The sequence below is a fragment of the Lepidochelys olivacea genome, assembly GCF_965140295.1.
Source record: "Lepidochelys olivacea isolate rLepOli2 genome assembly, chromosome: 2".
Classification (NCBI taxonomy): domain Eukaryota; kingdom Metazoa; phylum Chordata; order Testudines; family Cheloniidae; genus Lepidochelys; species Lepidochelys olivacea.
The window spans coordinates 69,812,942-69,828,559 of NC_140412.1; the positions used below are offsets into that span (position 1 = coordinate 69,812,942).

General features: G+C 39.9%; 1 protein-coding gene across 1 annotated transcript in view; it reads right to left on the reverse strand.

Moving 5' to 3' along the window:
* The window catches only part of RP1 (RP1 axonemal microtubule associated), a gene marked incomplete at its 5' end in the record, with an annotated part of 312,243 nt that overhangs the window by 44,686 nt on the left and 251,939 nt on the right, over positions 1-15,618 (reverse strand). Inside the window, 3 exons of the mRNA XM_084619857.1 lie at positions 8,267-8,415; positions 10,262-10,388; positions 12,794-13,029. Coding sequence (XP_084475983.1) covers positions 8,267-8,415; positions 10,262-10,388; positions 12,794-13,029 — 512 coding nt within the window. The remainder of the gene's footprint in view (positions 1-8,266; positions 8,416-10,261; positions 10,389-12,793; positions 13,030-15,618) is intronic.

Consider the following 15,618-nt stretch of genomic DNA (forward strand, 5'->3'; position numbering starts at 1 on the left):
AAAAGCAGGAAGTGTCTGTGAAAATGCAAATTATCTAAATGATAAAGGAAGGAAAGAACTAGCAGCACAAAGGAGCTGCAGATAAAGGACATACCTGGTCAGCAAACAAATTGTCGAAATAAAAGGCATGGGATAACAAGATAATTTTAATAAATTTAATGATAATAAGTACCCCTGTAACAACGTATAGTGTGTATGATTTTTGGGAAAACCCTTTAAGGTCATATGGTAATGATGCTTCTCAGCTATTACCTGTAAATAAACTTAAAGCTTAACACAGCAGGAAAAACATTATAAACTTGGTCTGCTGTATAAGAAGGAAAACTGAGGTACCCCACCTCAGGGATTTAATGATTAAACAGTGGGATAATTTCCCCATAACCCTTAAAAGATAAAAGCCATTGAAACCTGGCCTGCCTATAGAACAAAAACAGGAAAATGTGGGAGCAATTCCTGTTTTGCCTGCAATCAGCAAGGGTATTTGTAAAAGAAATATTTTAAGCAATAATCTGCCACCCCAAAAGGGGTAGAAACATGTTCTTTTTGTCTTTCAGAAAATCAGGAAAAGCTGATGCCAGCTGAAGAGCAACCCAATACCATGAATCTACTGTCACAATAGAAATTGTGTTTTGAGTTCTATGTTTTGTCTTGTTGCTAGCACAGTTGTGTGTTTTAAAAAAAAAATACTAAAGACCTGCAGGTCATTAAAAATAAATTAAGCTCTCTGTCCCAGCTACAGGACAGCCTGATACAGAAACAAGTACATGCCAATGTAGACTTGGTCCAAATTGGTCTGGGTAACCTAAAAGCCCGATGGAATCTTTGGCAATGGCTTAATACTACCACATGGCTTATGCATAAAAAGTCAAATGGACTAATGATTAAAGGCAATTCCATCATAATTCCAAACAAAATGAGAGGAGAAATCCTAAACCTCAAGGATATCAAGGATTAACTAAATCCTGTGAATGGGCAAACCAGTCAGTGTGGTGACTGGGCATAAGCAAGGACATAAAGAATAAAGTATCTGAATGGGAATGTTGCAGAACTAACAGAGCAACACAAAGAACCTTTAATAACAACATCCCTACCAGACAGACCTTGGAAGAGACAAGTTGCAGATTTATGTGAATTCGGAAGATATCATTACCTCGTCGTTGTGGACTATTTTTCCAGGAACATAGAAATAATGTATTTGAAAGACATAAAATATTGCAGTGTTATGAAGAAACTGAAGTGCACTTTTTCTCACTTTGGATTTCCAGCACAACTAGTGATAGATAAAAAGAAAAGGAGTCCTTGTGGCACCTTAGAGACTAACCAATTTATTTGAGCATGAGCTTTCGTGAGCTACAGCTCACTTCATCGGATGCATACCGTGGAAATTAGCTGATGGCTAATTTGGAATTTTTAAAGAAAGTATCTATTAAAATATCTATAATAAATAAAATCCCAGTACTCCCCCTCCTGCTGTTTATTCTCTCCCTCAACCTTTCATCTTAATACTCCTTTTTATTTAATATTAATAATAATAATCATAATGACAGGTTTCAGAGTAACAGCCGTGTTAGTCTGTATTCGCAAAAAGAAAAGGAGTACTTGTGGCATCTTAGAGACTAACCAATTTATTTGAGCATGAGCTTTCGTGAGCTACAGCTCACTTCATCGGATGCATACCGTGGAAACTGCAGCAGACTTTATATACACACAGAGAATATGAAACAATACCTCCTCCCACCCCACTGTCCTGCTGGTAATAGCTTATCTAAAGTGATCATCAGGTGGGCCATTTCCAGCACAAATCCAGGTTTTCTCACCCTCCACCCCCCCACACAAATTCACTCTCCTGCTGGTGATAGCCCATCCAAAGTGACAACTCTTTACACAATGTGCATGATAATAAAGTTGGGCTATTTCCTGCACAAATCCAGGTTCTCTCACCCCCTCACCCCGCTCCCAAAAACCACACACACAAACTCACTATCCTGCTGGTAATAGCTCATCCAAAGTGACCACTCTCCCTACAATGTGCATGATAATCAAGGTGGGCCATTTCCAGCACAAATCCAGGTTTTCTCACACCCCCCCCACCCCCATACACACACAAACTCACTCTCCTGCTGGTAATAGCTCATTCAAACTGACCACTCTCCAAGTTTAAATCCAAGTTAAACCAGAACATCTGGGGGGGGGGGGTAGGAAAAAACAAGGGGAAATAGGCTACCTTGCATAATGACTTAGCCACTCCCAGTCTCTATTTAAGCCTAAATTAATAGTATCCAATTTGCAAATGAATTCCAATTCAGCAGTTTCTCGCTGGAGTCTGGATTTGAAGTTTTTTTGTTTTAAGATAGCGACCTGCATGTCTGTAATTGCATGACCGGAGAGATTGAAGTGTTCTCCGACTGGTTTATGAATGTTATAATTCTTGACATCGGATTTGTGTCCATTTATTCTTTTACATAGAGACTGTCCAGTTTGACCAATGTACATGGCAGAGGGGCATTGCTGGCACATGATGGCATATATCACATTGGTGGATGTGCAGGTGAAAGAGCCTCTGATAGTGTGGCTGATGTTATTAGGCCCTGTGATGGTGTCCAATTGCGCCCACATATCTATTCAGGGGACACCATCACAGGGTCTAATAACATCAGTCACACTATCAGAGGCTCGTTCACCTGCACATCCACCAATGTGATATATGCCATCATGTGCCAGCAATGCCCCTCTGCCATTTACATTGGTCAAACTGGACAGTCTCTACCTAAAAGAATAAATGGACACAAATCAGATGTCAAAAATTATAACATTCATAAACCAGTCGGAGAACACTTCAATCTCTCTGGTCACGCAATCACAGACATGAAGGTCGCTATCACCAGCAGGAGAGTGAATTTGTGTGGGGGGGTGGAGGGTGAGAAAACCTGGATTTGTGCTGGAAATGGCCCACCTGATGATCACTTTAGATAAGCTATTACCAGCAGGACAGTGGGGTGGGAGGAGGTATTGTTTCATATTCTCTGTGTGTATATAAAGTCTGCTGCAGTTTCCACGGTATGCATCCGATGAAGTGAGCTGTAGCTCTCGAAAGCTCATGCTCAAATAAATTGGTTAGTCTCTAAGGTGCCACAAGTACTCCTTTTCTTTTTGCGAATACAGACTAACACGGCTGTTACTCTGAAACTAGTGATAGATAATGGACCACAATTCATTGTAGGAGAATTTCAGTTATTGTGAATGAAATATTATTTTGATCATATAGTAGCAGCCCACATTACCCTCAATGAATGGAGAGGATCAGAGACAGTACAGACGGCCAAGAAAATCTTATAGTAAAAAGATCCCTTCCTTGCTCCTCTGAGTTACAGATCAACACCAATAGCAGCTACTGGATATAATCAGCACAACCATTGTTCCAATTTTGGAAAAGACTTGTGATTGAGACCAATAGTTGAGAGTTCAACTGAAACTCCACATCTATAGTTTGCTGCTCAGAAAGAACTATCAACAGAGCAAACTCTGCAGATGGCAGATGCAGAACAAGACAACGATGACTCACTGATTCCAAACCGACTGTGGCTAGTCATTGCAACTAATGGACAGCTAGTTGATCAAGTTGTTATGGATTCAGGTTGTGTAATTAGAAAGCCATTACAGAACCTAACAGACTGATATGTACTGAACTTCAAAGACAGCATTATAGTGTAAATATTGTAAATGGTGGGAATGTAGAACTGAAAGGGGGAGATGTAATGAAATGATAACCTGTATTATACTGTTCAACCACTAGGTGGCCCTGTGTGTAAAACAACTTATTTAAATGAATCTCAGCCATACTTTACGGAACACAAAAGGATCTGATTATGAACAGATCATGGTGTGTGTCAAGGTTCCTCCCCCACTCTGAACTCTAGGGTACAGATGTGAGGACCTGCATGAAAAACCTCCTAAGCTTATCTTTACCAGCTTAGGTCAAAACTTCCCCAAGGTACAAAATATTACACCCGTTGTCCTTGGACTGGCCGCTACCACCACCAAACTAATGCTGGTTACTGGGGAAGAGCTGTTTGGACGCGTCCTTCCCCCCAAAATACTTCCCAAAACCTTGCACCCCACTTCCTGGACAAGGTTTGGTAAAAAGCCTCACTAATTTGCCTAGGTGACTACAGACCCAGACCCTTGGATCTTAAGAACAATGAACAATCCTCCCAACACTTGCACCCCCCCCCTTTCCTGGGAAATGTTGGATAAAAAGCCTCACCAATTTGCATAGGTGACCACAGACCCAAACCCTTGGATCTGAGAACAATGAAAAAGCATTCAGTTTTTTACAAGAAGACTTTTAATAAAAAATAGAAGTAAATAGAAATAAAGAAATCCCCCCTGTAAAATCAGGATGATAGATATCTTACAGGGTAATTAGATTCAAAAACATAGAGAACCCCTCTAGGCAAAACCTTAAGTTACAAAAAAGATACACAGACAGAAATAGTTATTCTATTCAGCACAATTCTTTTCTCAGCCATTTAAAGAAATCATAATCTAACACATACCTAGCTAGATTACTTACTAAAAGTTCTAAGGCTCCATTCCTGGTCTATCCCTGGCAAAGACGACTACAGACAGAGACAGACCCTTTGTTTCTCTCCCTCCTCCCAGCTTTTGAAAGTATCTTGTCTCCTCATTGGTCATTTTGGTCAGGTGCCAGCGAGGTTACCTTTAGCTTCTTAACCCTTTACAGGTGAGAGGATTTTTTCCTCTGGCCAGGAGGGATTTCAAAGGGGTTTACCCTTCCCTTTATATTTATGACAGTGTGTGTGACATTGCACTCCATATGTTTTACGGAAATATGCTTATGAGTATAAATATGAAATATGCTTTATGCAAAAGGTCTCTTGCAAGGTATCATAACAACGGTTATAAACTACTGAATATGTCCCTCCTATTTGTATGCATGTATCATTCTTGTATCTAAAGCTAGAAATACGAAGTATAACTCTGAGGTCCTACTGAAATTATGCAAAGTGTGGACCATTAATGGTGGTTTAGAATCTTGATGGATCCCATTGACTAGGACAATTAGTTGTAAATGGTCTAGTTACCTGCAAGCCTTCCTGTGTACGTGTGGGCCCACCCAGGAAGAATGGAGACTAGGGGTCTTACAGTGACATATGACCATGTCACATGATATTGGAATCCATCTTAAATCTGGTACTTTTCCATTTAGAAGGAGGGATGGGGACCCAAAGAGACAAAGATTCCTGCCTTGTGCCAAAGCTATAAAAGGGGGTGGAGCAGGACAAAGGAGGCTGCCAATCATGAGAAAACCCCTGCTTACCACCTAAGATGTCTGCTGGAACTAACAAGGACTGTACCGGGGAAAGGATTGGGCCCAGACTAGGATGGAGTCTAGTCTGTGAAAGAAGCTTATTGGAACTCTCTGTGGGTGAGATATTACCTGTAATCAGTTTTTTAATATATTAGGCTTAGACTTGCGTGTTTTTGCTTTATTTTGCTTGGTGACTTAATTTGTTCTGTCTGTTAGTTCTTGAAGCCACTTAATTCCTACTTTTTATACTTAATAAAATCACTTTTGTTTATTAATAAACTCAGAGTAGGTGATTAATACCTGGGAGAGCAAACAGCTGTGCATATCTCTCTATCAGTGTTATAGAGGGTGGACAATTTATGAATTTACCCCATATAAGTTTTATATAGAGTAAAACTAATTTATTTGGGGTTTGGATCCCATTGGGAACTGGGTGTCTGGGTGCTGGAGATAGGTAACTTGCTGAGCTGTTTTCAGTTAAGTCTGCAGCTTTGGGGGCATGGACTGGATGCTGGCTCTGTGTTACAGCAGGCTAGTGTGTCTGGCTGAACACGACAGGGTTCTGAAAGTCCCAGGCTAACAAGGAAAATGGGATCAGAGGTAATTTCAGCACATCAGGTGACAGTCCCAAGGGGATCTCTGTGACTGAACCTGTCACAGTATGCATAAGCAAGCTCTTTAGCCCAGGCATACCTTTTACAGAAGAACGTGACTGGCAGATGGAAGAGGGGATAGGATTTTATTAAAAGCTCAGGAAGAGCAAAGACATCCTCCAATGTAGTATAAGTTTCTGACCTCCCTGGAGTCTTATCCATTCCTGCTGACAGGGTCAGAGGAGGAAGGCTCTGCGTGGCTGGAGTGCAAGACAGCAATGGTACCATCAGTGGTAGAAACCTCTGATCATGCTGGAACTGATGGATCCCAATTTTTTTACTTGGATGTTACCGGTGGAGATGGTGTTACTGGTATGGGGTCCAATACTGGTAAAGTCCTGAATTTATGGGTGTTAAAGTCATGGCCCCGGGACTAAGTGTTTAGGGGTTGAATGAACAGATTTGCTCAATTCAGGCAGAGTTGTGTTGGATGTCTTTGAAGAAGACTGAGAGGGAAGCCTGCTCTGATGTTTGTGTGAGCATTCTCTGCCTTCCCAAAAAGACCCTGATAGGGATGGTGGTCCTGTGGACATGGATTCCCCTGCAACAGTGTCAGACCTTCTGGCGGGAGGTGCACTCCATGTCAATTCAGGCCTATGTATGGGGGAAGCAGTCCCTTGGCCTGGGTCTGTCTGAGGCTTCATGGCCTTCTCATGAGGTGTTTTCTAAGTCAAAGTTCTCTCACCTTATGGGTATAGCTAGGGAAAGAGCAGCAAATATCACACCCAGCCATGACATGGTGCCTCCCCAAGACAATATAAACAACTCTGGTGGTCATCACTGGCTGACAAGGAATAGGGGCAGGATACAGAGTTTGAAATCACAGTCTGTACATGCTCAGCAGAGACTTAGATAAAAGTAGCTAAATTCCCCCAAAAATTCCATCAGACTACACATACACCCCAGGACTTTCCCTGCAACTGGAACTCTGGGCTGCTATGGGCAATGTTGGATCCAGGTCTGGTCCAAGCAACTGAACAGAGAGCTGGGAGACTGTCTCCCCTGTGCTCTCAATGCCCTTCCCCGCTTCCCCCCACCCCCTTGCTGAGCCCAGGTAGCCTGGAGGAGAAAGCTGCCTGATTTGAATGCAGAGGGGACACGAACTGGACCAGTGGGGAATGGGTGAGGGGAATAGGTTGGTACAAGAAACCTGTTGGGGGACAATGGGACTGAAGGCTGGTGGCGGGGACAGGGAACCTGGGACTGGAGTTGGGACAGAGAATGAGGCTGGGACTGGCTGAGCAAGGAGAGTGGAGCTGGAATCAGGGAAGGAAGACTGGGACTGCCGGGAAAGGAAGCTGGCACTGATAACTAAGAGGCTGTAGGGAAGAGGTGAGGGGAGGACAGACTTATCTGATGAGGACCAGGATGCTGGGGGGAACTGAGACTGGCTGGGCAAAGAGACTGGGACATGGAACTGGAGGATGATGACACTGAGATTGGATGAGAAACTCAGGAAGGGAAATTGGGCCTGGGAGCACCAGTGGGAATGGGGAATGTAGATGTGGAAGGAGATGACTGGGGGTTAGAGTTGGGGAGAAAGGCAGATTTGATGAGGAGGCAGAAGGGGGGCTGCAACTGGCTGGACAATGAGAATGGGCACAAGGAATGAAGGTAGCAGACTAGGACTTGTGCAGTGAGTGCGTAGAGTGAGACTAGGACTTACTGGGCAAAGAGACTGGGATGAAAAGTCTGAGGCATGGAGACTGAGACCAGGTAGGTGAGGATAATGGAACTGGGATGAGGAGCAAAGGACGGGAAAGAGACAGGATTGGAAAGGGACAGGTTAGAGGGGATGGGGTAGAAGGGGTCACACTTACAGGGAATGGAAAAAAGCGTCTGTGCCCACTTGGCCAGGAATGGGGCAGAAGGGTCTTGACCCCAAAAGCATGTTTCCTTCCATAGCCCGGAGTGGAACATGTGATTTCTGAGTCTCACCATTCCTCTGCTGTCAGCAAATATTCATGAGATTGACTGGCATGTAATTAAAGTCTGTATCATAATGTATATGCACAAGCAGCCAAATTAAGGTTGCACAGGTAACCTTAATTCTGGTATTTCCTAATTTTTGAGTGCTTGACTTTGCAATCTTAATAATGTTTTTAATGGAGTTCTATTGTGTGTAGTATTTACATCTGTGCATGCCTGCACCCACATATTTTAAAAGCCACAAGACATCACAGGCTAGAAACCAGAAGCCCTGTCCAACTCTCAATCAAGTCAATCAGAATTGGATCAGGCCCTAGAAGAGCAATATATACTTTAGAAATGATAACCACACCTTTCCCTTGGTGAAAAGATCCTCTCCTTTCCTTGTCAATTTTCGTCTTCCCGTGTCTCCCAAGAGCCCTCGTAGAGTGACATACACATCTGCATCTGTTCCTGACTCCAGGGATGCAGCCGTAGTAATGTACAGAACATACTCTTTTACTGTTTGAGGGGGGAGGGAAAGAAAGAAGTATTGAAGCTTGGACATTTAAGAAATACATTTAATTTAATATATTATGATTATACTTTTATTTCTGGAGCATTCCTGGCCAAACTGATCTAAGTGCTGTGCAGAATGGTATCACTTATAAAACTACACTGTAATTAAAATAAAAACCCAATGTAATTAAAATTAACAATCAAAACAATTTTTGAGTTGGAAAAAGAGAATGAGAGTAAAAAGTAATAAACAGATCAATACCGATCACTCTAAAATAGCAAAGACAACATCCCTGGGAAAAATAAGCTTTTGATTTATTTAATTAATTTATTTATTTACAAGCATAACAAACATACAAAACATCCATCCTAAACTCTAGGTGACCTTAATAATTATTCAGAACCACAACTAAACATAAAAGGCTCCATTCTGAGCTTTGCTGAATCCATACTTAGCACAGTTTAGGGAGTGAGAGAGGAGGAAACACTTCCTTTGAACCTTGGCCACTGGTCAAAATGCACCCCTGCATAAACCAGAGCACCCCCAGGGCTGCTTTAAATTGTACCATTTTCAGTAATCCCTTAGGGTATGTGCTGCCAGCCGAGGATCTGGAGGACCATTGTATGTTCTAGTCCCATTCCTCTACTTCTAGCCAGCTCCTCCTCATTCCCCTTCAACTGAAGAATCTTTGGTTGTCTTGGTTAATGTAGCTTTAAGTGCTCTTTTTTGTGTCTCTAGAGCAATGCAAAAGGCATTCGGTAAGGGCTGAGGATCCGGCCCAAAGACAAAACCAGAAGCAACCACTACACTGATAGCAGGAGCCAATAAGACCCCATGTAACACAAAGGGATCAAAATTATGGAAAAAACATCACTTCCTGCCTAACATTACCACTCAAGCAATGTCCCTCTCACCAAAAGGTCCTTTAAAAAGAAGAGCTGTGCTGCATTCCCCGAAAGTCAACACATTTGTGCAACTTTGGAGCAAGAGTCTGGGGGAAAGGATTCCAAAGTCAAGTGGCCCTCATAGAGAATGTCCTGTCAATAGCTTCCTCAATTTTATATCAAGGGTGCTCTGGCATGAATGCCTTCACTGATATTAAGTATGGCTATAGGGCTGATGTAGAAAGGTGATCTCTCAAGCAGGAAGGTCACAGACCATTTAGGTCTGATAGGTTATAACTAATACCTTAAGCTCCACCCAGGAAATACAGGAAGTCAATGCAGCTGAAGGAGTATTGAGGTAATGTCCTTAAGTCCGGGTACCTATTTAAGATACCGTTTTCTGCACTAGCTTCTGTTAATGAATGGGGGTTTAGGCTCAAAGCAAAGCATATTACAAAAATCTAGTCTTGAGGTGAGAGAGGCACAAATCACAGCAGAAAGTTTCTGGGGAAACTTGGCAATTGTATCATAAATGAGGAAGGCTTAAATTCCTAGGAGCACAAGCATATATGCATCTTCTGTGAGGTACTATATAACTTCTCCTTATCTAAAATTGCAGCACCAAGAGTAATTTCCCTTGGAATTTCCTTTGTTGTTTGGGAAGGGAAACAAAGTAATATTGTCAAGATAAAAATTAACTCAAATGAGTGCAACTCACAAGATTTTCAGTCTTCTCAGTGCTCAGGTTCTGCACTTCTTTGTATTAGAAAATGGAATTAATCATACTTGGAAAGCAAAATGCACAACTAAATAAATGGACTGAGTTTCAAAGCAGTGCAGAGGATTTAGTCACCTTAACCCATTAAAATGAATGGAAGATGTACGATGAAATCGCTTGCATTGCTTTGAAAATCTCAACCCTGACCCTTGAGCAAATCTTCAGTGTTTTTGTCAAGTAACAAACCTGTTGAAAAATGAAAACCAGCTTGGAGAACTGGAAGTTCAACTACTGTGCATCCTTCAGCATCTGTAAAGTTCCAAAGAAATGGAAATTCTAGAATTTCTTTACTTTTTCTATGTTGAAGTTTCACCTGCACATAAAAAAGAACATAAGCCAATCTCAGTATCTGTGTTCTGGGCTTCTCATGTAAACTGTGATAGATAATCTGTAACTTAAAGAGCCATGATACTGATTAGAGAAAAAGATGAATACTATTATTCTAAACTGGCCTTTTGAAACTGGCCTTTAACAAGGCGGAAGAAGGAAAGGTAGCCAATTAGAAAGTCATTAAGATCCTGTCAAAACTATAGTTGAAAAAAACAAACAAACCTATTTAAGGGAGTTCTGGGAAAAAATGAAAATGTAGAAATCTAACACATCAGTACCATCTGAATCACATGATCTTAAGAATATTTGTTAATTAGTGTATTAAATCTCTGTGAATTATTGTATAAATGAAATAAAGGGATGATAGTGAACAAAGAAAATTGTAGACTGAATTTTAGAAACAATCTTAACAATGAGGGTTATGAGATTGTGGAATAGCCACCCATGGTAAGTAACAGAAGTTCCACTGAGTCATTTAAAGCTAGACTGGAAAAAACACTTGAAAATATACAGAGTAATCCTGTTTTGACTAAGAGATGAAAAAAATGGCCTAATCTTTCATTTCTATATTATCTATCTCACTACCTTTGAAAAAAAATGGCCAAATACTTCTCCCACTAAGCTCAATGTCCTTGGTTAGCAAAAATCATAGGTATGTGGCATCATTATGTAGGCCTTCAAAGGGCTCCTATATTTTCCATGATGTGATAGAAACATTGAAAAGATTAAAAAATGAAATGTAGGCTCTGGTATAGAGTTAAACTAAAGAGAATTCTCTCTTTCATACTAATGTCTGTATGTCTGCAAAGTTTCTTGAAAGTCAGACCTCGCTTACTGTGCTTTCCTTCTTCAAGAAGTGGGAAGAATAAAAAACTGTTCTTTTATTTTGGCTAATATGTTCTCCAGAAATGAGGCATCTATTATAGTTATTTCATGTACTGGATATTGTACTAGAGTGATGTGAGATAGTTTATTCAAAAAACAAAAAATTATTTTTCAGTGCTTTTAATTACAACGATGAGGAGACTTTAATTCTCAGTCCTAATGTTAAACAGCAGAATGAAGCTCCTGACATTTCCCTGTATTGTGAGGACAAAAGCCCTAGACTGTGAAGTCCACTATTGTATAATTTAAATAAATAGCAATAGGAACACAGGACCTATCGTACTGGATCAGATCAGTGGTCAAACTAGACTAGTATCCTGCCTCTCACAGTAGCCAGTACTAGATGCCTCACATGAAGATCCAAGAATTCCTGCAATGGGTCTATGAGGGCAAAATCCACCCCTAATGGAAGGGAAACCCTTTCTAATCCCAGACAGCTAGCATTCTGCTTATGCCCTTTGTATTTTTAATCCTACCGAATCTGACTATGGATATTCTCATTATCCACATAAATGGTAGCGATCTTCTTCTAACTGAGCTTTGAGTCACTGCCATGACTTAATGAAGTAAAGCATGCTAATGGCTATCACTGTTTGTAATTACCAAGTTTCTATCCTCAATGCACAAATTTCCATTGTGATCCACCATGTTTTACAATCTTCCAAAGGCAGTTATAACTTTATCAACAGATTTACTAGATGAATATTTCATATGGAAAAGAAGATGAAATTAACAACGGGCGGAGCAGATAAATGTCAGGTGCTTCATCCTGCAGTGTAACTTCGCATATTTAGACTGAGAACTAACATTTTCCCACTTAATTTTGTTATGAAAATGAAACACAAATATTAATGGATTAAGGCATAATTAAAACTGAAAGTGGGGGGATTCTTTCTTATACCCATCCTTTTATTGTGCCTGCTAGAGTTGATAAGGATTTTTTCTGTGCAGTGTAGTGCCATAGCAATTTTGATGTGATGTGAGGTTTTAGCTTCAGCATCTTAGACGTCAGAGGAAAGAGTGTCACTTTTGCTATTCATTTCTTTTTCTAGGATGCCAACTTTAATGGCAGATATTTTTGTCAAAAGGCATTTCCAGTGTCTCACTTCCTTAGTGGTTTTGGATCATAGGTCCATAACATGTAATAGCCAATTTGGAATTATGTAAACCAGTGGCAATAGTTATGAAAAGATAGCACTGGAAAAGCTATAGACTACGGCACCTCTGTTAGCTGCCCTCTAGAAATCCAACATAAGTTTACAGAATTTTTGTTGTTCAAACATATTCTAATAAAAAATGTTTTGAGCACATTGTGAAATCACTGCACCAACATTGTTAGCAGATCTACTTACTTTGTAAATAAGAAATGTTATGTATTTGAACGTAACTGGAAGCTGCTTCTGGAAATAACTGTAGCTTATGAAAAGAAGAGAACTTAAAAATAAAATAAAATAAAATAAAATAAAATAAAAAGATCTGAGCTTGCTTTTTAGTGGTTTTTACCTCACGACAATGCCAGATCTCTCCATTTCTGGCATCTTCTATTTCCAAGCGAACTTTGCATATAGAGGTGAATTTCTTATCTAGTTCCACTGATGTCTGACAAATCTCAGGCTTTTTAAGGGATCCTTTGGGAAATAAGACTGGAATACTTGTACCTTTTTCACCACAAATAGTTAAAGACATTTTAGGGCTCATGCTTGAAGCATCACTAGTTGTAACAGTGACATCCCAAGTCCCTAGTGAAACAAATCAGTAAAAAATAATTAATTCATTAACTGCACTTAATATCCAATATAGTACAGATGCTTGTAGCACGGTGAGTGAGTGAATGACTAACAATTGACTTTCATTTTCTCATTGAACCAGAATCTAGAAATTTGTTAAACTCATTCATTATCATTCACTGAGTATACACAGAAATCCTAGATTAGAGCTTTGACCTTTCTACCAGAGGATACCAATTATCAATCTTTTTCACTGGATTTCAACTGTTCAAGTACCCACTTAAACTAGACTCTTGAAATTTGGTAGGTATGTTCATTCACCAGAGGCCACTGAGAAACACCCCTGACTCCACATTTGACATTTTTATTTAGGTCACCACAGGACATCAAGTCCTTCTTCCACAAGGTGGTCATATTAGTTACTCTCCAATTTGAAGAAATCATGGTCCTTTGGGTTCAGCAGTTACACTGATCAGATTTTAACAGATGTGTTGTTCATATTGAGACTCCTAAATATGGCCCCTATTCAGGAAATCATCTGTATTCAGGACAGCATATAAGCATGTGCGTAACATAAAGTTAAGCATAAGTACTGTCCTAAATAGTGATGGACTTGAGCATGTACTTTCCTGAACTGAGGCCACAGAAAACACTCAAAGCAGTAGCTGAAACAAGAGATATAAAAGAACTGGAAGATTTCACTGGATATTGAAAAGGAATAGTAATTACTTTTCAAACCAAAGGGGTAGCCTTTCACACTCAAACTCCCACTGAAATCAACATCAGTTTTGGGTGCAGAGGGAATGCAGGATGAGACATCATAGGTTCAAAGTTAACAGTAAAATTTTACTCTAATATGAGACACCACCATTTGGTTTGAATTAACTTGTTTAATTTTTGTAATTAAGCCCCCAAACTGCATCCCTATGGGGAGTCCCACTGACATCAGTGGGACACCACATGCTGGCCGAGTGCATTGATGGATCAGGGCTTAAGGCTGTATGTTTGTCATGGCCATGATTTCTATGAAAATAAACTTGACTTTTGAAGAGCTTTTTGGTCACCTGGGCTGGCCCACTACTGAGTATGATTCAATTACTTTTTTAATTTGGCTCTGTATATGCCCAGTGAGCTAGAGTATGGATTGAACCATTTAAAATCATTTTATTGTAAAATAAAAGAACTTTGCTGAAAATAATTCAGTCAATGACGTCCTGTTTTTATTCTCAGAATTTCCCTGAAAGCCAGACTAGGCAGCCTTAACACAATAGGATAAATCCTGAGCTGGTGTAATTTATCATGTTTCTATTAACATCAATGGAGCTATGACTATATCTATATATGTACATAGACATAAATGGAGCTAGATTAGTTATACCACCCAAGGATCGGCTCCCATGAGTTCAAATGTACAGACTTCAGTGAAAGAGAAAATTAGCTTTAACACATTCTTAAAATCATCCAAAGTAGCTTTTCTATAAATTAAGATGTTGTGATTTGAAGGCTGACACAGCCAACTTTATCAAAGCTACAAATAAATTAAACCAAAGATAGCAATGAAAAGTGAATGAAAGTTAAATGAAAATTTCCTACATCTCCACTGGCACATGGAATGTTGTTTTTAGACCTTATGGTTATTAAAATACTGAATGTTACTCGTCATGGACTTTGGGAACTATTGGTAATTCTCAATCTGGATTTGGGGGGATAATGTTACACTCTGTAACAACATAAGAAGGCAGGTCCTTCTTATGTTAAAAATGGCAACTATATATTGATGAATTCACTGAGGTTTAGGAGGTCAGTGTTTGTAACTGCTGGTCCTACACTCATGTTTCCAAGATATTGAAAAGGAATAGTAATTACTTTTCAAACCAAAGGGGTAGCCTTACACACTCAAAATTCTCACTGAAATCTGCAGCAACATTTCTCTGATGTTCCAGTGTTCCCTTAAATTATGACAGAAATCTGCCTACTGTACCAAAAGCATGCAGCTCAGACTGAAGGATGTACATTTTGCTTCTCTGTGCCTATAACAAACACAGCTAATGTACACAAAATACTCAGAGCATAAAATGGAACATCCATAGGTCACAGCATGTGTATAAAGTAACCTAAGTTCTATTAAAATATTGCAGTTTTTGAATGCAATTTCTAATATTCAGATTGGTTAGGTCTGGGCATGGAGTCTTGTCTGTCATTTGTGGTTCAGATGCCATAAATGGACCCTGATCAATATGTTACTCCCTTCCAAAAGAGATTATGGGAGAGAGCCAGGTATAGTGATAAAGGGTTAAAGGCTTAAAACGTTTTCAGTGTCCAAATTCTTTCTGAAGTTTCGTCTTCTGTTCATTTCAAATTCTGAATAGAATTCTGGGTTCCACTGACCCCTAAGATAAATACCATTGAGAATTGGTACCACAGACGTACCTTTCAAATGAAAATGCAATGCAAACAAGAGCAAAGCCAATGGCAAACATTCACGCATACGGTAAAAACACTATGTTCTAAAATAAATGTTTCATGTCTCTTCATGTGACAGTGCTGCGAGAGCCTTCTGCTCTGCATTTCCCAACATATGGCACAACCTACTTTCTTTCT